This window comes from Choloepus didactylus, chromosome 6 (assembly GCF_015220235.1).
Source record: "Choloepus didactylus isolate mChoDid1 chromosome 6, mChoDid1.pri, whole genome shotgun sequence".
NCBI classification, from domain to species: Eukaryota; Metazoa; Chordata; class Mammalia; order Pilosa; family Megalonychidae; genus Choloepus; species Choloepus didactylus.
In genome coordinates, this window is record NC_051312.1 from 62,632,778 (window position 1) to 62,657,937 (window position 25,160).

General features: G+C 43.8%; 1 protein-coding gene across 2 annotated transcripts; it reads right to left on the bottom strand.

The window, feature by feature from the left end:
• Nucleotides 1–296: 296 nt before the first annotated feature.
• LOC119536472 (L-lactate dehydrogenase A chain) lies at nucleotides 297–9,996 on the bottom strand. 2 transcript variants are annotated; one of them, XM_037839278.1, is made up of 8 exons: nucleotides 9,678–9,996; nucleotides 7,063–7,212; nucleotides 5,446–5,563; nucleotides 4,418–4,591; nucleotides 3,768–3,941; nucleotides 2,923–3,040; nucleotides 1,647–1,770; nucleotides 297–1,053 (listed from the first exon to the last, which is right to left on the bottom strand). In XM_037839278.1, exons 2-8 carry the CDS (start codon nucleotides 7,186–7,188, stop codon nucleotides 889–891), a joined length of 999 nt encoding a protein of 332 aa, XP_037695206.1. In that variant the 5' UTR covers nucleotides 7,189–7,212; nucleotides 9,678–9,996; the 3' UTR covers nucleotides 297–888. The 2 variants fall into 2 exon arrangements, with proteins under 2 accessions (XP_037695206.1, XP_037695207.1); XM_037839279.1 differs by lacking the exon at nucleotides 9,678–9,996 and adding an exon at nucleotides 7,444–8,197.
• Nucleotides 9,997–25,160: the final 15,164 nt, after the last annotated feature.

Here is a 25,160-nt window from a genome sequence, read left to right on the forward strand (position 1 = left end):
ACATTTGTGTATAGAACAATATCTATGTGAATGTAGGATACCAATTATGTTTAGCCCTAATATTATCAAGTATTTCACTAATGTACCTTGTGGCTTAGGATATCAAAACTATTGATTAATGGAAATGGTACCAAAATGACCAAGTTTATCTAGTCATACCCTTAATATATTAATTCATATTAAACTGAAGTCTGCTCATTAGTCAATAGTACCCCTTAAAAAATAATCAACAGTGTTGCCCAAGAATAGCCTAATGGCTCCCAATATTGTGATGAAAAAATAGCAGCTGTAATAAATTAAGAGTAGTCACTGATCATGGTTTATTTGGTGTTTTAAATGGTATGACACGTTTGGATAGTTGGTTGCACTGTTTACAGGTAGTCTTTCTTTTTACATTACATGGCAGTGTACACCACTTTGATACATTTGGTACACAAAACAAGATCGTTTAGAACAGTTATGCACAAAACATGCAACATTGGATTTACACATTGGAGTCCAGGATGTGACTGAATGGGGGGGAAAGAAGTTGGACTAGGCATTTTGGATTAAGTAACCAGAAGGTATATAATACATAGTAACCATGCATTCTTCTGGTTTGAAAGACAATTGCAGCATGTGCAACATTGGCACTGGTGCCTCAGAGGTGAACTATTTTATACTAACCAGTTTGGGACTATCCAAGACTAGTATCTTATCCAGCATCAGGATATAGCTGTGAGGTTTTATGAATTATTCCTACTTCTAACTTTAAGAAATTGATGTTTTCCCTAGGTCATTTTAATATCACTGCTTTAATCACAGACCAGATAAAAAGGACAACATGCATAATCCCCAACAAAAATCCTGTTGTAACCTAGACAGTAAATGATACAACATTATAAGACTTTAAAATTGCAGCTCTTTTTGGATCCCCCAAAGTGTATCTGCACTCTTCTTCAAACGGGCCTCTTCTTCAGGAGTCAGAGACACTTTGACAATGTCTGAGATTCCATTCTGTCCCAAGATGCAAGGAACACTAAGGAAGACGTCATCTTTTATTCCATAGAGACCCTGAAGGCAAAATGAAAAATATTTTACATTTTATCTATGCCTTCTTGGTCTTCCATGACTTTCATTCTCTACAATTATGAAGCTTATACAACTTGATAAGTAGAAACTCTTTATACAGCTTTTCAGCAATGATGTAATGAAGAAGCAGGATTAAAGAAAAAAGCCATTAAAATAGCAGCAAGATTTCCATTCTAAAAGGAAATCTGGGCTACTACCATTATTCAGTGCTTTCCAGTTTTTACTGTAATAACACTTCGGTAACTGTAACTTGAGTATGATTTATATTTTTCCCTAAGGGGAAAAAAAAACTTTTTTATAGTCTTCTATCTACATCCATATAATTGAATGAAGGAGTTTTTCAGTCAGCAGATTAAGTATCTGTGTGCTGAACACAGTGTAGTGGACACTAATCCCAAAGTTCAAGCATTTCTTTCCAAAAAAAGAAAGTTGCAGGTGCATCAATTTATTTCACTTAAATCAGTGATTTAAATCTGTGATTGAGGATCGATACTAATCTAACTCCTTTCTCAGAACTTTAAAAAAAAGCAAGAAACTATGGCCTTTGAATATAACGTATCACTATAGAGACCTACCTTAATCAGGGTGGAAACTGGATGTACCCGTCTAAGATTCTTCATTATACTTTCTGCCAAATCTGCCACAGATAGCCCAATGGCCCAGGAGGTGTAACCTTTCAGTTTGATCACCTCATAAGCACTGCAATATAGGGAAGAGTAGGGAAGGATAGGGAAAGGTAGGGAGAAACAAAGCAAAGCAAAATTATCACTGAATACACATTTTATTCTAATGCCACAAAGTTGCATTGTATACCTAATAGTAACCCTTACACATGTATACCAGGATGTGTAAGGATGTGTAAGGATATGTAAGGATGTTCCCAACAGTACTGCTAGTAATAGCAAACATGTGGCAACAAGCCCAATGTGCTCCCAACAAGAGAACAGATAAACTGTGGTATATTTGCACAATGGAATATTATATAGCTGTCAAAACAAATGAACTATGTCTACATGCAACAAAACGGATGATTCTTAAAAATGTAATATTAACAGAAGTAAATCCAAGATTACATAGAGCATGCTTGCCTCATGATTATCTCAATTAGGAGGAGGGGGACACAGAGAGATGGGTTCAGGGAGGATCACAGAAATGTTTTAGTTCTTGTGTTGGGTGATGGGCTCACAGATCTTATTATTTAAAAAGTTAATTAATGAACACATAAGAGGGCCTCACATAGAGATCATAAGAATCTCATGACTAAGAATTATGATTAATATAGACGTGAGGTCCACAGATGACCACATGGTTTATAATAAATAAAGTCATCAAATTGAAAGCTTCCCTATTTCTAACAGGAATTATTTACATTGTTAGTACCATTTTTCAGTACCAATTTCTAGTACCAATATAGACACTGCTTAAAACTTTATAATCATCTGAATTAACAAGAAGCTAGCTGTGTTTCTATACAGAAAGTCTAAAATAGGTACCTGGATTTAAAAGACCTTATTCTATCTGAATGAATCAGATATGGTATTGAAATAAAGTCTGACTCCCCAAGAGTTAAATCTAGCTTTTTAATCTTAATAGTTTATAATATAAGCACAGAAAGATTTATCAGTCTATAAATTGAGAATTATAGCAAAAAAAAGACTATCATTAATAAATGTTTATCATTTTTAATACCTTTACCACTGTTCCATAGGATTATCTTTATCAAAGCTTAAGAAAACAAGTTTTCTTCTCTCCAACACAAAGTTCAGATGCAAATGATACTAACAGACTAATCTCTTAAATAAAAATTATAAACTTTAATCTACCAGATTGCCAAATTATGAGATTTATTACCTGTCGACCACCTGCTTGTGAACCTCTTTCCAATGTTCCTTATCGGCATCAGTGCCTAATTCAGGGTGCAGATTTTTCAAGGAGACCCCAGCAACATTCACTCCACTCCATACAGGCACTAAAAGAAATAACGCAGAATATACTTATTTCCATACATCAACAGAGTAGTAACTCTGGCCCATTTTTCTAATTCTCTTTTCTTATCGGGGGAGGGCTATCTCCTTTTGGTAGATTGTCAAGAGTACCAATCTTTCAAATCCTAAAGTTTTCACTTTTAGATTGGATTTTTATTTGTTCAGATTAGATAAAACTTACAATTTTCACTATATTCTAAACTGTTTTCCTAGACCTACTGGGATGTTTAACCCAATTTATTTGCAACATAAAGTTAGGATGAGGTCATAGAGAAATTTTCTTGGCACAAGGAACTCTGAGAACTCTGCATAAATTGTAACATTTTTTGACTGTGATAGAACAAACTTTCTCTATAAGTTACATACATACATGCATTTGGGTTGACTGACCTTTTCTGGACCAGACAATTCAAGTTGATGAATAGAGTTCAAATAAATGATAAACAGTTGTGATGTTAAATGGCTGAGGTCACCCTAAGAACTACAATCCTATTCAACATGTCCAAGGTAAGAAGTAAAAGAAATCTCATTTCCCATTCCTCCTGCCATGAAAATGGCCAAGCTCTTAACATACAATGTCAAAGGTAGATTTCTATAAACTATTCTACACTGAGGAGTGGAGGTCTGATTTAGTCTCTAATTTAATATTGAAACTCTTTCAATTTCTTACACAATCTTTTTGAAAACCAAGAGAAAGTAATTTATACTTACCACTCGAGTCTCCATGCTCCCCAAGGACCCAGCCATGACAGCTTAATGGGTGAACTCCCAGCCTCTCCCCCATTAGATAACGGAACCGGGCTGAATCCAGATTGCAACCACTTCCAATAACACGGTTTTTGGGAAAGCCACTTATTTTCCAAGCCACATAGGTCAAGATATCCACTATGAAGAAAATATTTAGGCAGAAATACTAGGTAAACCACCAGATAATGACTGGCTACTACACAAGATATGTTACTGTCTGGATCTTGACATTGATCATGACTAATAAATATTTTTGTCAGTATTTTTTAAGCCTCTATTCTATGTATAATATAGAAAACCCATTCATTATTCAAGATATGTAATTTTATGAAAATAAACTATACATCCATTAAGAGAATAACATTACCCATAAACTTATCCCTTATACAAGATCTTCTTAGGCAAGAAAATAATTTTAAGTTCCAGTTATTTCCAGAGAGATTGTATCCCCTAATTAATGTTTTAATATTACCTATTTTACAAAAACATACAATAAATCTACTCTTAGGAGGGAAAACTATGAAGAATAAAATGAAAAAATAAATGCTTATGGAGAATTTAACACATACCATCAATTTCACAACTCATCTGTTTTTATGCAATTAAAGTCTCACCTGGATTGGAAACAATAAGCAACTTGCAGTTCGGGCTGTATTTTACAACATTAGGAATGATGAATTTAAAGATGTTCACATTACGCTGGACCAAATTAAGACGACTCTCTCCCTCTTGCTGACGTGCCCCAGCTGTGATGATAACCAGCTTGGAGTTTGCAGTCACACTATAGTCTAGAGAAAAGGGAAACAATGACCAGATCAGATGTATAAATAATTAAGAGAACTTCTTCACCTAACCAACAAAAGTTTGTTCCATAAGCTTCTGACAGTTCTATCAGTGTTTTGTGTGTGTGACAGATAAATGCCCTCCCTCTTTTGGTTTTGGGATTTATTGTGAATCAAGCTTGATACTCATACCAACTCCTATGTATCTGCCAATTTTTTGTACCTAAGCTCAAAACTCAATATTCACATTCTTCCATACTTTTATTTCTACTCAGTTAGCCCAGGGACAAGCTAATTTTTTTTTTTTTAAAGCAGAGAAGCCTTTATACTAAATAAGCATGTCTTGCTTCTAGATACCCTGTGACACAGGATGGCTAACCTAGAGGTGAAGATGATGAAGGGAGCCACCTACCAGATAATTGGCCAATGATTTAAATATCAAAACAGATCCTATTTGGGCCCATTTCCAGGTTTCCTGGCTGGTAGGTGTGAAAGGTTCAAGCCAGGAATATCTGCTGATATAACCTCCCTCTTACCTTGTGTTAGTGTGTGAAAGGAAATGGGAGCGTTAAGTATGTTTGGTTTAAGTATCTGAAGCGACATGGTTAAATATGGACAGAAGGTTTTAGACTGTACTTAATCATATTCTGAGATGCTTTCCATATCAACAACTTAGATTTCCATTTTAAACCATTTACCAGAAAGTGAACATAGGTACCAATGTCTTAACTATTCAAGGCTCTCCAACCCTGTATATTAAAAAAAAAAAACAAAAACAAAACAACCTTTGTATAGCTAGGATCTTGAGTCTGAACAATTAAATTTAGCTTAGACTATAATATAAACTTGTTGAAATCAACCTTTGCCAGAGACAATTTTTGGTGTTCTAAGGAAAAGGCTGCCATGTTGGAGATCCATCATCTCTCCCTTCAGTTTGTCTTCTATGACATCAACAAGCGCCAATTCATCTGCCAATTCCTAAAAGACATAAAATTTTGGGTTAAATGTGAAACCTCTACTTCTAGATTTTTAGAAGGGTATGCAAAATTTCCATATTTCTGGCATAGGAGAGTTCTGCTACTTTATTAGTATCAGGATAAATTTCAAAGTAGAGGCAGGCTCTTATTTAAAAAGCTGACTAACAGATGACCATACATACAAAGAAGCATTGACCTTCTCCAGCCCTGTCTCCTTACTGGAGCAACCTGTGCAGGAGGATCCACCACCACCTCTTCTGTGAAAGCAGAACACTGGACTGGCAAGAGTTAGAGTAGCTTCCAAATATGCAAATTTTCTGTTTACTCTCTCAAAAGCAGTTTTACACACTGATTTTAGATTACTAATTAAATAGATGAAGCCCAATATCAAGACTTGGCCTGGTTATATGTTTTCCATTTATGAACCAACATTGACATAAAGACGGACTTACACAAAGATAGATTTATGCATTACATAATATTTGATTAAACATATCATTGCAGTTGAACTGATAGAATTTCATAGGTGTTTCTCAGACCAGGAGCATTGACAACAGCTTTAATACAAACGGGACGTGGGCCATCATCACCAAAGCCGTTATATTACCTGTATATCTATCCCCAAATCATCTACAGTATGAGTGGTCTGGCAGTTACTCATCTCACCCACACCTGAGCAGAGGCCATCCCAGAAAAAAGACCACAGGTGGTTAATAGGTGTGGGGAGAAGTACTTGGAGATGAAAACAGATGGCATCAACTTCTGATCCAGTTGGGTAAGGAATAAGGGGTGGTGTATTATGTGGCTTCTTAAAAGAACACATACACAGAGCAACCTGTATTATTACAAGACCTCTGTACAGCTCATTCCTGCCTACAGTCCCTTCTTACTTCCTTTCTGTTCAGAAACCAGAATTTATCATTTCACCTTCTTATTAGGAAATCCAAACCTGAACTTAAAATATTTTAATATTGTAAGCTACCTAAATTTTTTTTTTACAAATAAACCACATATGAATACTGTAAAGTGTTCTTCATTCACAAGTTCTTTTTCTAATTAAATTTTAGTCCATAATAGGTAAAAATTGCTATCCAAGGAGGGGCAATGGGAGTTTGAATGGGGGGTAGACTTAAGATTTCCCATATTGCAGCATGATTTTAATTTGACCAGATGCATATATTGTTTTCAATTAAAAATTACATTAAAAGAGTTTTAACTTGTTTAAAGACAAGGTATCTTCTTATTCTATTTGTAGGCAATCCATGCATGTTAATACAGCTCAGCAAATTCAAGGAACCAGGTCTCTAGCCTAATAACCTTTTAGTTCAGATACCCTTTTGGTATAGCATCATGTTTCAAATATCTGTTTCACATACAGTTATTTGAATGAGGGCATGAATCTAAATATTTCTATGTAAAACGTGATGATTCAATTCTTGCTTTGGGAGGTAGGGGGCAGAAATCAAGGTATCCTTGGCTTCCAGAGTAATGCACACTCACCTTCATTAAGATACTGATGGCACAGGCCATGCCAACAGCACCAACCCCAACAACTGTAATCTTATTCTGAGGGGTCTGTTCTTCCTTAATAAGATTCTCAATCAGCTGATCCTTGAGAGCTGCCATTTTAGACTTGGAATGGAAAGGAACCTATGGGGGGGGAGGAAAACATGCACCGTCACTGCATCCTCTTTAATTAACTGTTTATTAACCAACAGCTGTTCTGAAAACGCTTTTTCTACTTCCATTTGGGGTACTTGCCACTAAAAACCACATGGGATGGCTAAAAAATGGACGGAAAGCGGTCCAAGTTGGCCAAAGAAGCATTTAAAGGCCTAATATTAGGGTCTGGCCCGCAGGATCTTGGTGCAAGGAGCTCACCTTGGCATGGAAAAATAGTATCGACGTTTCCGTGTAAGTGTAGCCTCCGGAGGGCTCGCTCATTTTGGTCTATTAGCCCCAAGCGGGACAGGCCTATCCTCAGACAAGATCACTGTGAGCCGCCCACCCAACTCTACCCCAGCCAGCAAGGTTCCTGCCAAGTTCCTCAAGCAAAGACCAGAAGAACGTGCGGAAAGCGCCATTAACTGCCACAAGCTAAAATCCAGAGGAAGTGGGGCGTGCTAAGAGTTCTGCGCATGCGCGCCCACTCCCTCCCCGCCTTCCCCCGCGGGGCTGAAGGAAGGGCCGGGACCACACGAACAAATCTGTCTACAAGAGCCCGCGAATTTACTCCCCGCCCAGGCCCAGAAAATTAGCTTACCCTAGGAAACTTGCGCCCATGCGCATCTCAGAGCGCTGGGGACAGAGCAAAGTACAGTTCAGTGGCTGCCGGCCACTGGTTTGGACCGCAGACGCCCGAAAACCCCGCCCGGGGGGCGAGTCAATCAGAACTATTCTGCTTTCTGGGTCAGAGGGAGCTAGGAGTCGGATTCAGACTTTAGACTTAACTAGTGACCCGAAGCAGACACAAGCTACATGAAGCCCGGCTGGTAGCCTTCCTGGCATGGCGCGCCGCCAGGGCCAGACTTTTTTTTTCTCCCATTTTTAAATTATGGAATACAACATATATACATAAAAGTGACAACTTTCAAAGTGCAATTTAACAAGTACCGAGCAAATTTCAAAGAATGTTATGGGTTACAGTTCCACAATTTATTTCCTTATTGTGAAATATAACATTACGTTCAACGTACAATTTAACAAGTAGCTACAGAGCAAATGTCGAAGAACGTTATGGGTTACAGTTCCACAATTTCAGCTATTTAACCAGGGGCCTGTTACGGGAGAGAGCTACCTCATGCGGCCTCAGCCGTGATCCCTGTTGCAATGCCATGAGGCCCAGTATGAGGAAATTGTATTGGTACAGGAAGTGCCGAAATAGCTGCAGAGAGCCTGAGGCCCGGAGCCCTAAAATTAATAGCTACTTGGTGCAACGCTGGATTTCCAGACCCGAGGAGCCGGTCTTCGACTCTGCTAATCCAACACAGCACTGCATTCACTGGGGGGAATGTCACAAGTGGTATCCCCAAAGCACCTCGTCTAGTCATGACATCGTTCCAAAGGCCAAAAATATCCGAGAGGACCGCCAAGCTGGAATCCAGTCTCTTACAAATCACTGCTATTTCTGGATAGCCCTGTCAGGTTTCGGCAGCCTGGCAGGGGGAAGGGAGTTCTTCCTGCAGAGATCTTCTACATTCACCAAAACTTCAGCCCTGAGCTCTAGCTCTCCCCTCACTGTAGGGTGGGGCAGGGGTGAAAGAGGAGGGTGGTCTAGTCCCCAACTCGGCCACTCACCCCACCTTAGATATACCCTAACTATCCTGCCTTAGGATCCCCACTTATCAAAAAGAGGGGATGGGGGTGGTTATATGGGAACTCTGTACTCTGCGCGATTTTTCTGCAAACCTACAACAATTCTAATAAATTTAAAAAGGAGGGGGGGAACGCTATCGGATTCTCAATAGACCTTCTGAGATGTCGGCGAGACTATGAGACTTCGCGAGGTTCATCTTTGCATACACCGCGCCTAACAGCGCTGGAAACACCAGCAGCTGCTTAATAAATGCCATTTGCGTTAAGAGCGCCTTATAATCTGCAGGCAGCAGCCGCCCCCATGGAGCCCACCAGGCGAGACTCGTAGGGGAAAACGTGACCCGCGAGGCGCTCAGCGCTTTCCGGCTTCCAGGAACCCGCCCCGGACATGCTGAAGCAATTTCGGCACCGTGGGCTTCGGGAAACGAACCTCGATTTCGAGCTGAGAGATATCCCCACCCTTCAGCCCTCTCGGAGGAACCCTGCTATCTCCTTTTCCTTTGGCACCCACGCGGGATGTCGATCCCAAGGTGGGTATGGCCACATCCTTGATTCCCCACCCCAAGACCCTGGTCCCCGCTTAGAGCAAAAGCAGAAGGCGTGGGCCACCGCCCGAGTCTCCAGACATTGCTTCTGGGAAGCGGCGCCTACCCCCTCGGGAGTGGGGACTCAGTCGCGGGCGGAGTCGCCCTGGAGGAGTCGCATGGGTCGGACTGGCCAGGAAATGCCCCACGAGCATTGCCCGGCGTAGCTCGTTTTCCCACCCCCTCGGGCGCAGTGCGCTCTAGGTCTCACCATACCGGGACTACACGTCGAGCGGGCGTCTGCAGCGCGCAGTGGTTAGATCCAGACTCGGCAGCGGCAGCTCCGGGACCCGGAGGCGGGCACGGGCGGGGCCTTAAATGAAACCACGAGGATGACGTCAGATGGGGGAGCCAGAAGGACGTGCAGGAATCCACGTGTGAGGCTGACTCGGGGCGGGCTGGGGGCGGGCGCCGAGCGGGTCTGGACGTCGGCGAGGTCAGGACGGCGAGCGCAGCCCGACAAAGGATAGCCTGGTTGACCCACGTGCTTCGGGGCTTGTAAGGAGTTGCCCAGAACAACGCTGCCCTCCAGCTACAGAACCCCTAGCAAGAGACACAAGCCAGAGTTAGGCAGACCCTCACTTTCCTCTTCCGTAAAATGTGGAGGCTACTCTTAGGGAAGGCTTGGTCCCTGAGCGCCCAGAACAGCTCCTGGCAAGCAATAGATACTGTTAATAGGGCACTCGACAAATGCTTGTTGAAAGGAAATAAAAGAAAGAAAATACCTAACACAGCGTCAATCTTTCCTTCTTTAACCAAGTGCACTAATCTCCAAAATTTGATGCTTTTCATCGATGCTCCTTTCTCCCCTGCTGTTAAATCTTCCAAGTCCCACAACTCGTGGTGAGGCCTTGGCCTCTCATAGGATGATTTACATCTATGTCTGCATTCCCTACAGCCCTCTCATCCCAGCATCTCCTGTTGCAGCCATACCAAAGAACTGTCAGTTTTTGTTTTTGTTTTTAACCTATCATGTTATTTTTTCCTCCAGGAGGCCCTTGTTCCTGTTGGTTCCTTTGCCTGGCCTTTCTCTTCCATCTCTGCTGCTTTAAGCTATACCCCGCCTGCATACACCCACCGAGTTGGGCCCTTCCTCCTCTCTGTTCCCACTACACTGGTCTGTACATCCTTCAAACCAGCTTGCACTAAGGGTGTGTGTGGCTCTGCTTTCTACAGTACAGTAAGCCTCTCAAGGACACAGAAGGGTTTAGTTCCTCCCTGCACCTAACTCTGAGAGAGATCAGTAATTGTGTGTTTCCTGGTTTTGACAGGAAAACTCTTAATGTCAGCTCCTCCAGAAAAGCAGGGTATCTCTTTAGCATGTCCTAACAGTTCCCATCCCTCTAGTCAGTCCAGGGACCTATGCTTTCACCTAGAACTCACAGCTGGAAAGACTGAGTGGGGGACAGGGGTGGACACAGTTTCTCCAGGGTCCCTAGGAGTATGGCAGATTGCAACAGTGTCAGTTGCTCCTCAATCTGTGCAACAATGTCCCCATTTGCCTGTTCTTACCTATGAAATGTGACCACAGCTGCTGGGAGGAGGTGGGCAGAGGGCAGAGAGTGGAAGTCAGCCTGGGGAGACAGATTAGAACTCCCAGCTGGAAGGGTTTGGGCATCCTCAGGTATAGGATGATCACTGGAGATACTCTAGGCAGGGTTTTCTCTTCTCTAAGTTAAGGCCTAAAACAGCTCCAAGCACAGCTTCCCTCTTTTTATGCCGAACAACAGCCTCCATTTGACTCCACAAAAATGGAGGAAATTTGCAGTTTGCCACAGTATGACAATCCCCAACCAATAGTTTTCCTGGAAACCCTAAAGGATAACCTAGAAGACTATATAAAAGTTTTATTAATTTAATCTATTTTTTTCAGAAATTTCAAGCCTGCAGTTTGTTCCTATGTCAGATAAACCCTTAAACCCAGAAGTACCAGTCTCTCCAAGAACATCAACCAGTTTAATTCCTCTATCCCATAATGTTGACACCCCTTTTCAGCACAAAACAGTTAGAACAGTCATTGCCTAGATATCCCTGAAGATTGAGAGAATGATCAAAGGAGAGGGAGGAATTGTAATGGAGAAGTTAGGATTTAACAAATGGCTATGACTACTTATTCATTAATATAGATATTTCTTTTTAGTTTCTAGGCTATTAGGGTAGCCAGGAGGAAATACCTGAAATTGTTGAACAGTAATCCAGTAGCCTTGATCTTTGATAATGATTGTTATAACTATATAGCTTTTATCTTGGGACCATGTGACTGTAAAAACCAGTGACTGACGTGTCCTTCATCCAGTGAATGGGCAGATGAGTAATAAAATATAGACATTCATGAAAAAATAATAATAGTAAATAATAGATTGGGAATATGGGGAAAAATACCCCTACGTAAACTATGGACAATAGTTAATAGTACTACTTTAATAATCTTTCATCAATTCTAACAAATGTAACCACTGTTAAAAAATAGTAGAATTACAAAAAGGTGCTATCAATTTTAAGAAATTTTCCACACCAATATAAATGTTGGTGGTGTATGGGAATCCTGTTTATGCATGATTGTTCTGTAATCCCACAACTTCTCTAAAAAAAAAAAAAAAAAAAAAAAAAAAATGAATGAAACAAGTACCATTTACTGAGCACCAACTAGGTGTCAGGCAGCAAAATAGTCTATGCTCATACTCTCCTTCACTTTAATTCTTTAAGGTAGGCAAAATTATTCCATTTTTTTTGGATAAGAAAACCAAGGCTCAGAGAGGTCAGCAACTTTGCTAAGGTCATGTAGCTAATAAGTGACAAAGTTGGGATTTTAACCCAGGGCAGACTGACTCCAAAGTTTATGATTTTCTCTTTACAGTATGTTGTCCACCATGCAGGGCAAGAAATTACCTAGGGGGCCCAAATCAGTTGTCAGGCTCAGAAAACTCAGTTTTCAGTGAGAGGCAGTGGGTGTCAGTCCAAACAGTAGAATTTTTGAACTAATGCCAAAGTAGAATCTGGGGCCCATGGAATGAGTCAGGAAACAGTGTTTCAGAGGGCAGGACAGACTTAGACCCATTCAAGTGTTCCTTGGGAGGTGACCTCTTTAAGAGGGAAAATCCCACAAAGAGATGGTTTGGCCAGAGGACAGCTAGCCCCAGAGAATGGGCATGCTCAGCACCCACTGTAAGAGTTCCCTAAAATGGGCCACAGGAGGATATCCACCTGAAACGCAGTGCCCAGTCATGCTGTCTTCAGTAAGTGTTTGTTACCCTCCTCCTCAAGAACTTTCAATGGCTCCTTATTGCCTCCAGAATAATGTCCAACTCCTTGGAAAGGCACATCAGTGTCCATATTACCTCTCTGGCCTTGTCTCCTACTTTCCTTCATGCTTCCCACATGCCAGTCCTAAGGGCTCCTTGCCACCAGCTTTCCACCTACGCAGTTCCTTCAACCCTGAGTGCCCACCTCTTTGCCCACTATTCCTGTCCACCCAAGCCCCACATATTTAAATGCTGTCCCATGGGCTGTATATTGAATTAATTCTTATTGCTGTACATCTCTTTCTTTCACTAGACTGTAAGCTTCTAGTGGACAGAAACTTTCTCATTGATCTCTGTATCCCAGCACATACATTTATTTGTTTAATAAATGTATTCTGAATTAAATGCCTGCTATATAAAGGGCACCGTGGTAAGTGCTAGGGAATCAAAAGTGAGTAAGTACATCCCTCAAAGTCTTCACCATTTAGTGGGGAAGACTGACAGCATAATTAATAGTTAAAATGCAAGATAGAATACAACACTGCCATAAATGAGGTAGAGAAAAGTGTACTAGTGTCCAGAGGAGAGAAGGTCATTTGGCAAGGGATATCAGAGAAGGCTCCCTGAAAGAGGAAGCATCTGACCTAGAACTAGAAAAAGATTTCAATTGGTGAAGACCACATATTGAGAAAGCAGTGAATACAGCATGAGTATGCATGGAGGCAGAAAAGTACAAGGTGTGTCTGCTGAATCTTTAGCTTTCAATAGCAGGCTAAGAAATTTGGGCTTTTTTTGGTGGTCAGTGGAAGCCACTGAAGTTTTTGGAGAAAGGGAGATTAGGATGAAAGGAAGGAGGTTTAGAGGCTGCAGAAAGGATAGCATTTTGCTTTGTAATATACATAGCATGAAACTCAAAACATATAGAGCCTATCCACATTTGTACAGAACATACATTTCTCTGAAACAACACAATAGAGCCCCAGAACCCCTCAGAAAACTCACTGACAGCCTGATTTTTTTTTTCACCTTCTCCATGGTTACAAAGCTGAAGATTTTCCTGAGTTCAGGACCCATCAGTCCTGCATCTGTGTACGTTCCTGAATGACCAGGGCCAACTGTATACGTGCCAAAGCAGAGGCTGCTCTCTCTTGCAAGAAAGCAGGAACCTGCCCCTGGGGAACTGCTTTATGTCATTCCTCATATGACATAAAGCCCCATCTGTTCCGGTTTGCTAATGCTGCTGTTACGCAAAATACCAGAAATGAATTGGCTTTTATAGAGGGGGTTTATTGAGTTACAAATTTACAGTTCTAAGGCCATAAAAGTGTCCAAACTAAGGCATCAACAAGAGTGTACCTTCACTGAAGGAAGGCCAATGGTGTCTGGAACACCTCTCTCAGCTGGGAAGACACGTGGCTGGTGTCTGCTGTCCTTTGCTCCCAGGTTGTGTTTCAAAATGGCTTTCTTCAAAATGTCTCAGGGCATTTCTCTCTAAGCATGGGGGTCCTCTCTTAGCTTCTCTGGGACAAACTCTGGGCTTCATCTCTTAGCTTAGCATCTCCAAACATCCTTCTGTCCGCATCTCATCTCCAGCATCTCCAAGCATCAGCATCTGTGTTGGCTCTTGAGCTCTCTTAAGATTTCCAGTGACCTAATCAAGACCCACCCTGAATGGGCAGGGCCACCTCTCCATGGAAATAGTTTAATCAAAGTTCTCACCCACAGCTGAGTGAGTCACATCTCCATGCAAATACTCAATCAAAAGGTTCCACCCAGCAAGTTTGGATTAAAAGATCATGGCTCTTCTGGGGTCCATAACAGTTTCAAACTGGCACACAATCCATCTCCCAGATGATGGGAGTGGAAATTGGAAGACTCTAGCCTGACTCCTCAAGTTCTCCTGGCTGGCATCTCTACACCATGGTACCCTGAGGCCTTTCTCCCCTCTCCATTTTCCCTTCCACCATGTTGGGCCATCCTCAGCCTCTAGATGCTGCCTCTGTTTGTCTACTTTGCTGGTACTGTCATTCCCTCCAGAGTTCGTTCCTCACATGATTCCCTAATAGAAGCACCTCAAGCTTCTAGATTCCCTCCCAGCCACTTCCTATACCAGGAAAGAAACAGAGTTTTGCCATTTTATCTCCATCCTTCCCTGGCAGGGAGTTAGGCCTCAAGCTTTCCATCCCATTGACAGGTTCTAAGGCAAAGACTGTCACCAGAATATAAGTGGGTTCAAATGGAGGGCCTCCAAAGTCAGTGCTACAGAGGAAGTCTCAAGGCCTCTCCAAGTCAAACAATCTCCAGTGTGGGTACCCACAAGCAGAAAGTGTCCCTTGTCTGTTCACAGCAGGGGAGGACTGTAGAATGCTGTGACAGCTTTCCTCTCTGACAGCTTGGGTGACAAGGTCAGCGATGGGCATGGCTTGGCAGAGGTGAGTGGACAGCCTGATGGAGAGGGGCACAATGACCTGGAAGTCGGGAGATCTGGGTTCTTGCCCCAGTTTCGTCATGGATCCCTGAGTGACATTGTGGCAGTCATGTTCCCTCTGTAATCTCAGCATCCTTGAGTGGAAATAGAAGAGTGTCTCTCTCTTCCAATTCTAACATCCAGGGAAGTTATTAGTTATTAAGTCAAGCCACCACATACACATTCATTATTATGATCACAAAGGTGACAGAAGCAAAGCTGTCCTTCATTTTGGGAAGTGATCTGGGGTAGAGGCAGACATTCAAGAAGCCCGGACCCACCCATGGAAACAGAACATCCATTTCTGGCATCCTCTTGTGTTCCAAACTGGGTCCAAAATTCCCAAGGCACCAGTGACTGTTGAATTTGTTAACGAAAATCTCAGAGCCTTGAAAGCAGATTTTTTATGACAGAGAGAGGGCTCTCTGAATGCTTTGTAGATGACTTCAGATCTTTTCTCACCAACTGGGGAATTAAATTCCAAGCCCTAGTTCTAAAAAGAATGGTCATTTCCTAAGAAATTCTGAGCGGATCAAAGCCAGTTATAAGTGTGAATACAACAGAGACGTCTGTAATTTCCTGGGACTGGGTCTTAGCTGTGCAGCTGCTGACTGCAGGGCCCTCTCACTGTGGCTCCGTAGCTCTGGTTTTTGTTTAAACCACTGTATGCACCCATCCAGCCACAACTCAGAAAGCAGGTTCTGCTGGAGGAGGCTCTCTGCCCCTGTTATTTGAAACTGCTTACAGGAACCTGCCCTGAAAAGGCAGTCTCACCTCATTTCTCTAGGGTAACGGAAGTCTAGCTCCACTGGAAAACCTGGGACTCTATTAGGAGGATCAAAAGGAAACTCCCCCTTACCTCAGGAGGGATTTGAGGCTGTGTTGTGGCTGGTGTAGGCAACGAGAAGGCTCCCTCTGCAGCTAGATAAAGCTCACTGGATTCTTCGTTTTTCTATAGAATGGCTTTCACATCCATTCTCTCATGGTATTTTCACCACAACCAGGGGAGGAAAGCAGAGCAGGAAATTTTAGCTCTGTTTTTCTGGTAAGGTTAACAAACTACAAAAAAAATTAATTGCCCCAGGCCACACAGCTGGAAAGCAGCCAGGTAGATTTCGTACTCCCAGACTAGCTTTCTGTCCCCCATAGTGCTCTGCCCCTCTGTCTTTCCTGGGATGCCCTGTAGCCTGGAAGGTCAGTAGGAAAACAACCCTTTGCTTCCTGGATATCAAAGGGCAGGTGTATTATATACTCCCATAGCTCCGTCACCAACAACTGCAGGAAGGTCCTGGCAGCTCACCTGGCCCACAGGGGTGCATCGGGGCCTGTCTATTCAGACTCCCTCTCCCTGGTGCTCCTTTAGCCTTGTGCAGCTCATGTGATCACAGCACCCAAGCTCTGCCCTTTGTGCAAACACACTTGCAGCGTCAGGCCCTCTCAAATGGCATTTTAAATAGCTCATTCTCCAGTTTTAGCCACAGAGGGGATGGAAGTCTAAGAGAGGCCCTCATGGCCTCCACTCCCCTTTACCCACTGAATCAGGGGAAGACCACCAGCCCCTCATGCAGGTCCCTGCCTTGTTTACACTGCAGGGCTTCTCAGTAACCCTACCCAGTTCCCAGGGCAAACATTTACACAGCGGGGAACTAGTGTTCAGAGAGACACTCTTGGCTCCTATAGTGTGGCAGTGGTGATGACTAAAGGGTGAGAACTGTAGAAGGGGCACTTCCCAAATCTGGGTTTGTTACTTGGTTAGGCCAATAAGTCACACCTCCGCACAGGGCCAAGGAGGAAACGAGAGTTTATTTAAGCTGACGGGAGGACAGGGGAAAATTTCCCAAATCAGCCTCCGGGAAGTGATTTTTCAATTGGCTTTTATACTCATCAGAGACAAAGAGAGAAAATCATCTTAATTAACAGGTAACACAGATTTGGAGAATTTCAGTAGTTTATCCTACTTCCTTCCAGATTTATATCTGGTGACACCTGGAACGATGCCTCCCACTCTAGGGAGATAGAGGAAAGGCTAATTCATATCTGGGAGGTTGGAGGAAATAGATTAAAGCTTGTTCAGGTCTGGGTGCAGACTTTACATTGACAAACTGCTGAAGACTTTATATTTACATATTGCACATTTGTGAGACTAAGAGCTCTCATTATAGCCTGCTTCCAGCTTTGAAGGTTACGTTTTAAGGCTACTTTACAATTTCCAGCTTGCTTACAGTTTTAAGATTATATTTAAAAAGTTACTGTTACAGACCAGGTTTCTCCCAACTAGTCCAGAGCTTTCTCTTCTGCACCCTGCACCACAAGCTTTGTCACCAAGCCTCCGGCTCTTCTCAGACACTGAGGGTGTGGCTCTCCCTCCCTCTCTGACTCCTGGGGTTTTTCCACTGCATCAGAGCCTCTTCCAACAGCTCTGGCTTGGGGTTGGCAGTTCAGCAGTGAGGCTTTACTCAGCCACACCCACCCATTAAAGCTACCCGGATGGCAGGAGGCTGTCTCATGGCGCACAGTACTCACAGAGCTCCCAGCCTCAGCCTCCTGTTCAGCTCCTTCCGCCTGCAAGCTCTAATGACACAGACCCTCCCCCCAAGTTGTGCTAGTTCTCAAGAACTCAAATTCCTCCTCCCCCTTTCCTAAGGAAGGCTGCCTGTTAACCACAGATGGGCACGGGCTCTGCCAGCATTACCATGGTAACCAGGGGCCACAGCTTCCTGCCTTGGGCCACCATCCAGGGCCTGCACCATTTGCAGACCCCAGAAGGCTGGCTCTTGCTGTAGACCCATCACTCCCATCATGCCCATTACATCCCACCATCATCATTGCATTTGGGAATTGCCCTAGGAGGTACCCAGCTGAATTGCCCTGGAAGACTTCTGACCCAGCTGGAGTTCTCTGAGAGAGGCCCTGAAAACGGATAGGCTGGGCAGGTCCTTCTTTAGAGCCGGCTCCCTCCCTCCCACTTGGAATTGATTCCTCAGGGCAGGTGTGGGTCTCTGGGTGAAAGTTGAAATTTTCAGTTTGCTCTTTGGCTTTAGATTTTGCTCTCTCCGGGGGTGGGGTGGGGGTGCAGGAGATAGATCACAAATAATTAGGCAATAATTCCAGTTCCTTGCCACCTCCTACCCACCGCAAGATAGCTTCTGGGACAGTTGAAGAGCTGGCAAGTGCTCAGCCAGGGGTGGGAGTGGGGAGGGGGTGAGGGCTTGGGGGAGTAAGGGTGCATTTATCACCGTGAAGCAAAAGACTCCAGAGCAAGAGGGTAGCCAGCAAGAGCCAGCAAGAGAGCAAGAGAGGGGGAGGAGAAGTGGGAGGTGGCCCGGAGCTGAGATGGAGTTGACCTCACTGACGTAATCTTGAGCATTGGAGAGGCTTCTTTAGAGAGATCCTGTTTCCAGGAGAAGAACAAATCAGAACTCAAACTGTAACTGCCTCTGGTTCCTCTTCTCACCCCTCTGTGCATGTCTTTGCTTCCGACAACCCCTGGTAGAGGACTGGAGTGAGCCAGAATTTCAAATATATAAATAATGTACCAGGTGAGAGTTCATGGTCTTCCTTGCTCCCAGGGATATTCGTTCTTTTCTTGTTCAACTTCACTTCCCAATCTCTTTGGAGAGGAGTTTGGTCTTTGCTCAACTTGTTCTTTGGGATTTTGTGATGCAGAAGCAAGAATATGTGGTTGGGGAAATCTGCATGGGATGGGTGGGGGGTGCTGAGGTTGAAGGATTTGGGCCCATGCAATACTCTTCATAATAGGGATGTAGAGAAAAGGTGTTAAGGGAATTGAGGGGTTAGTGGTGGTGGTGGTGTGTGGGAGATTTGAAAAGACATTCCCTAACTTCTGTGGATTATAATAAAATGAGGATTTTTAAGTGCTGCTGTGGACATTCTTGGACTGTCCACATTGCTTTGCCAAAGGGCAAATCAAGGATTTGAACTATTTTGAAATTACTTTTGATTGCTGAAGGGTATTTCTTTGTGCTCTGAGACCAAACAAACCTTGTGTTCCAGACTTTGTAAGAATTGCCGTAATAATTGCTCCCGTGTTTACTGAACAGTTAATATGAACCAGGCATTTTTGCTAAGCCCTTTAAACACATTATCTCATTTAATCCTCCCAACTACCCCATGGAGTAGGGCACATCATTATCCCCATTTTGCAGAAACAGGAATCAAGGCTTAGGGAGGGAAAGTCATTTGCCCCAAGTCACACAGTCAGATGTGCCAGAGCCAGGTGTTCCAACCCAGCTCAGCCCCAAGACTGAAGAACACACCAGGCAGAGTTAGACTTGAGTTTAATGAGACTTACAGACAGGAGAGATGGTTCCACAGCTGTGGCCAGCCAAGAAAGATGGAAGTCAGCTCTCTACAAAAAGCAGGGGGTGTCAGGGGGTGGTTTATGAGGGTTAGGACAAAGACATTCCATAATGTGTGAGAACAGAGTTTCAGCAGTGTCTTGTGACACAGGGACCCCACACCATGCTTGGAAGACAAGAAATCCTGGTAGTATCTGGGCAGGCTCCCTGCATGGAGACCAGTGGCTGCTACTGCTGCTAATAGCAGGGAGAACGGAGAGCCCAGTGTCCCAGTAGGTTGGCTCGCCTCCTTTCTCCTAAGGAAACAGCCAGGCCTTGCTGAAGAGGGCTCTCAGTGGGAGTTGCAGACTCTCATTGACCTAACGAAGCAGAAAATCAATGAGAGTTATATGTGGCAGGTCTGCTCAGAGGCTGCTCTCGCTGCCCTGAGCACCAGGAATGCACCAGGGGCTGACGTGGCCATCTGGAGCAGCTCCTGCCAGCCTGTTAGTCAGTTTCTATACTGCCTTATCAAGTCCCCAGGGGTGGGGACACAGAGTGCAGAGAGGCCCTATCTTTCTTTTAGAAAGGACACTCCTCTCCACTCCCCCCATTCCCATCACTTGGAGAGATGGTCTTCCCGTATCCCAAGGGACAAGGAAGGACAGACAGCAGGGACTCCATCTGCGCTGCATTCCTCTACAGTGCCCCATACCTATTGTCTTCAGGAAAGAGTCTCAGGTAATAACCATCACATAGTGGGAACTTCAGGCTCCAGAGCCAGACAGACTTGAGTTCAAATTCTGCTCCTACTGCCTGCATGATTCTGAGCCTCAAGCATCTGTGAAATAGGAAAAATAATGGTACTGGCCTAATAGGCTTAATGCAAACAAAAGTTCTTGGCACAGGATACAGCACATATTGAGCAGTAATTGCTCAATAAACCATATTCCTATCTCAGGAAATGAGTTGAGGAAAAGGGGCAAGCTTGTGGTCATTGTTCTGACAGTTGGTATTATATATTTGGGGCTGTAATTGGTTCTCAGAATTCTTCACGGCCCTGCACCCAGGCCTAGCTCTGACCTCAGGCAAGGGCTGCCCCTCAGAACCTGCCCATAGTGCCTACGTTATCCAACATTTATTTATTTATTTTAAAAAATCAGTTCCTTACAAGGAAAGAGAAAGAAGCTTTATTACCTAGTACTACAGTCTATATAATACTGTAATACTTCTGTAATATTTTTGTAATACTACTGTAATATGTTGAAGGCTGGGCTCAATAGGGAGGGGTTGCTAGTTTCCCATGTTTTTAAGGCATCTTTAGGCTATGATGCAATGCACACAGGGGTTTCCGGACACCCTAAGCTGACCACTCTGCCTGGCCATTGCCACACACTGACTGGTCTCCCCTTCTCATAGATTCAGAAAGGCAGCCCAGCCTGGGAGGCTCTGGCTTTTCTCAGACCTGTTTTTCAGACAAATCAGAAAAAGAGGTAGTCATATAATAAGACAGTAGCAGAGTGAGGCACAGGTCTCCAGTGGACAGGCCTGCTCGGTGTTTTTCCCCCACCATGGCTCTTTGCTTTGGCCTCTCACTACCCTGGGTTGGACTTCTGGCTCTGCCTCTCCCCACCCTTTGGGCAAGTTACTTGACCACGTGGAGCCTCTGTAGAATGGGGATAATAGCATTTTCATGAGTTATTGTGAGGCTTAAATGTAAAGCACTGGGTACCCAGTAGATGTTCAATAAATGTTAGTTTCATTTTCTATCCCTTTGGGGCACCAAAGGGTGTTGACCCAAAGATAATTCCCCAGAAGCTCTCAGGAGCCTAATCTAAGAATAGGGGCAGCCCAGAGGAAACAAGAGAGACCTTTGACATCACCTGCTTCCCAGCTGGCCAGGGCCTTGTCTGGGCTGGATCTGTACCAGGGGCAGTTCTGAGACAGATGAGGAGCCAGCTGTTCTTCCTGAGGCTAAAAAGTGACCACTCCACGTGTTCTAGTTTGCTAATGCTGCCAGCATGCAAAACACCAGAAATGGATTGGCTTTTATAAAAGAGGTTTATTTGGTTACACAGTTATAGTCTTAAGGCCATAAAGTGTCCAAGGTAACACATCAGCAATTGGGTACCTTCACTGGAGGATGGCCAATGGTGTCCAGAAAACCTCTGTTAGCTGGGAAGGCACGTGGCTGGTGTCTGCTCCAAAGTTCTGGTTTCAAAATGGCTTTCTCCCAGGACGCTCCTCTTTAGGCTTCAGCTTCTCTCCAAAATGTCACTCTCAGTTGCTCTTGGGGTGTTTGTCCTCTCTTAGCTTCTCCAGAGCAAAAGTCGGCTTTGAAAGGCCGTCTCCAAAATGTCCCTGTAAGCTGAAGCTCCTCTCTCAGTTCCAGGGCATTCTTCAAAGCATCCCTCTTCACTGTAGCTCCTCTTCAAACATCACTCACAGCTGCAATGAGTTCCTTCTGTTATGCCGGCTCATTTATATGGCTCCAGTGACTCAACTTAGACCCACCCTGAATGGGCGGAGCAACACCTCCATGGAAATTATCCAATCAGAGTCATCACCCACAGCTGGGTAGGGGGCATTCCAAAGAAACACTCAAAGAATTACTATCTAATCAACACTGATAACGTCTGCCCACACAAGATTACATCAAAGATAATGGCATTTGGGGGACACAATATATTCAAACTGGTACACCATGTAACCATCAATAACCAGCTTCTCCCATATTCCCAGACTGCATCTCAGAGACGCCCCAGCAAGGCATAGAGGAAGGGAGGCCTATAAGCAATATGAGGGAGGTGGTTTTTACAAGGTCTGGAATGATATTCTAGTCCACTTCCCCTGCAGATAAGCCCCCTGCAACTTGCAACTGGCTAGCTCAAACCAGGACAGAAACAATTCTACATTCACTTCACAGAAACATACAGTGAGTCCTGAGGGGAGTGGAGGCTCCCATTGTACAATACTTGAAGTTTCCATGCCAGCTTGAGACCCAGAGGGCAGGAAAAAAGCACAGGTCTCAGGGTTATTTTGGAAAGAAATGATCTTCCGGAATCTCTTTTTTGGATCATGTAGCATTACCTAGCTATTCTTTAGCAAGATCAGTGTTTATTAAATTTCAGCCATGCTCACAATGTTTGCCATTATGGATAGTATCTATACTATTATTTATTTAACGCTTTTCTTTAAATCGATTCATTGTTTTGCATAGACTTTTTCTTAGCAAAATACAGGCCTCTTGATATGTCAGTTACATTTTAAAAAAATATATACATTAAAATATATAACTATATAAAAAAATTTATCTGACACTTAAAATACCATTTCTACCTCCTGGTGCTAATCACACTCGGAAAATACCAGTGTAGCTGAAGAACTTTGCAGTAGGAGAATAGCTGCATGCTCAAGCCAGGGGAGAGAAGCACGAACCCAGGAACTGGCTTGCTGTATCATGAACAACTGCAGCTAGTGAAAAAACGTTTGGGTAACATTGGTTTAGAGCAACCATCTTATGGAGCCTCCAGTCATGAAACAGTGAGCATTCACCTAAACATTAAAATAAAACATCCTAATTCATTGCTAGTGGACCCCTGGTTAAACATGGAACATTAACTCATATGTATATCTTAGCCATTTCCCCAGATCTCGCTAATGTGATGGGAAAGAACACAAGAAAGCATAATCACTCAAAGTTGAAGAAACGGGAAGAGGAGGCAACAGCAGATGGGGTCTGCCAACAACGTTGTGGAAAGTTGAAATCGTTAGTTACTGACACCAGAGTGAGGAAGCTGGAATCTGAGTGCCTGCAGAGGGAGATACTGAAGGGGTGGAAGCTGATTTGCCCTGTAGAACATTGGACAGGTTTAGGAATTGGAGGTTCCAGGTACCACGGACGGCAGGAGTAAAGTGTGGGGCTGAAATAAGGGATACAAGGAAATGTTAGGCCCCCAGAGTCCTATCCCACTCTGTGAAAAGTAGTGACTACCTCCTGTCCCCACTCCCACCGGGAACGGAAGCTTTTTCCCCAGGGGAAATCCAATCAGAAGGGATTCTTAGAATCTAAGCACGGTGGTGAGAGGCACTGACTAAAGATAGGGACGTAAGAGAATGTCCACCTACTGAGCAGAGAACCCTTTCCTCATGCAGTTTCTGGAAAACTAGCATCCAGGCTTATGTTCCCAGATAGAAACCTGGAGGGTCCTTCTCTGGAGAGACTTAAAATGTTCCATAAATACTGACATTTGACAGACCCACTGTGGAAAACCAGCTTCCCCTCCAACATGCTCTAGAGAAGCCCTCTAGACAGTCCTACCTCCGAGCTTCTAATCAGCTTTAAAGTACCTCATTAAAATAAGAGGGCCAGTTGAGGGGTTTTCAGGTCTTTTAGAGACTCCGGGGTAGACATAGCTATAGGAATGTAGAAGACCAAGCAAACTGGAAACTGTGGTGATGTTTTCCAGAAAAGACAAAAGGTTGGTCAAGAAAGTTGAGGCAATCTTAGTACCCTGCCTAGCTGTAGTGCTGGCATCTGTGGTTTGCCCTGCTGGTCCACTCTCTTTTCCTCTTTGTCCTACTCTGGATCCTGGTGGGGAAAGGGGGAGGGAGGATGGCCTGAATGAACTACATAGCAGTGGTGTCCCACACCCTTTGGCTTCAGACTATTTTGGCCAATGGGGAACTGTTTTAATTTCCTTGGCTGCTCAGACAAATACTATGAAATGGGTTGGGTTAAACCATGGGAATTTATTTGCTTACATTTTTGAGGCTAAAAGAAAGTCCAAATCAAGGTATCATCAAGGTAATGCTTTCTTCCTGAAGACTGGCGTTCTGGGGTTGGCTGCTGGTGATCCTGGCTCCTCTGTCACATGGCAAGGCTCGTGGTGGCATCTCCTGGTCTTTCCCTTCTCTTCTGGGGTTCTGTTGATGTCCACGTCTTGCTTCCTGTGGCTTCCTCTCTGTTTTTCCAAATTTCACTCCGCTTATAAAGGACTCCAGTAATAGGATTAAGACCCATCCTGATTAAGGTGGGCTACATCTTAACTGAAGTAAACTCATCAAAAGGTCCTACTGACACTGGGTTCACACCCACAGGAAAGGATTAAATTTAAGAATATGTCTTTCTGGGGTGCATAAACCTTCAAACCACCTGAGGAACATTGGCAGAAACTAGGAGGGAGGGAAGAGAGTGAGATCATGCCTCCCTGTGGGAACATGGGTAGGTGTGCTCCTTAACTCCTGGCAGTGTGTCTCTTTCTCTCCTGATAACCATTTCTTCCCATCACTTCATCAGGTGTAGACTTGGTCCTGCACTACCCCTTATGCTTTCTCTACGCTCTGTCCACAACTCTGTAAATAGTCCCTCAAACTCTACTTAAATCATCCAATTTGAGGGTACTGTTTGTTTCTTGCCAGGTGTTCTAGTTTGCTAATGCTGCCGGAATGCAAAACACCAGAGATGGATTGGCTTTTACAAAAGAGGGTTTATTTGGTTACACAGTTAAACAGTCTTAAGGCCATAAAGTGTCCAATGTATCACATCAGCAATCGAGTACCTTCACTGGATGATGGCCAATGGTGTCTGGAAAACCTCTGTTAGCTGGGAAGGCACGTGGCTGGCTTGTGCTCCAAAGTTCTGGTTTCAAAATGGCTTTCTCCCAGGACGTACCTCTCTAGGCTGCAGTTC

Excerpts from the sequence above, each read along its gene's own strand:
- LOC119536472 (XM_037839279.1), bottom strand. The coding sequence starts at position 7,506 with ATGAGCGAGCCCTCCGGAGGCTACACTTACACGGAAACGTCGATACTA. Across the intron at positions 3,942-4,417 it reads GCTTATTGTTTCCAATCCAG|TGGATATCTTGACCTATGTG; the intron begins GTGAGACTTTAA and ends TTTTCTTCATAG. Across the intron at positions 3,041-3,767 it reads GGAGCATGGAGACTCGAGTG|TGCCTGTATGGAGTGGAGTG; the intron begins GTAAGTATAAAT and ends TATTTCTTTTAG.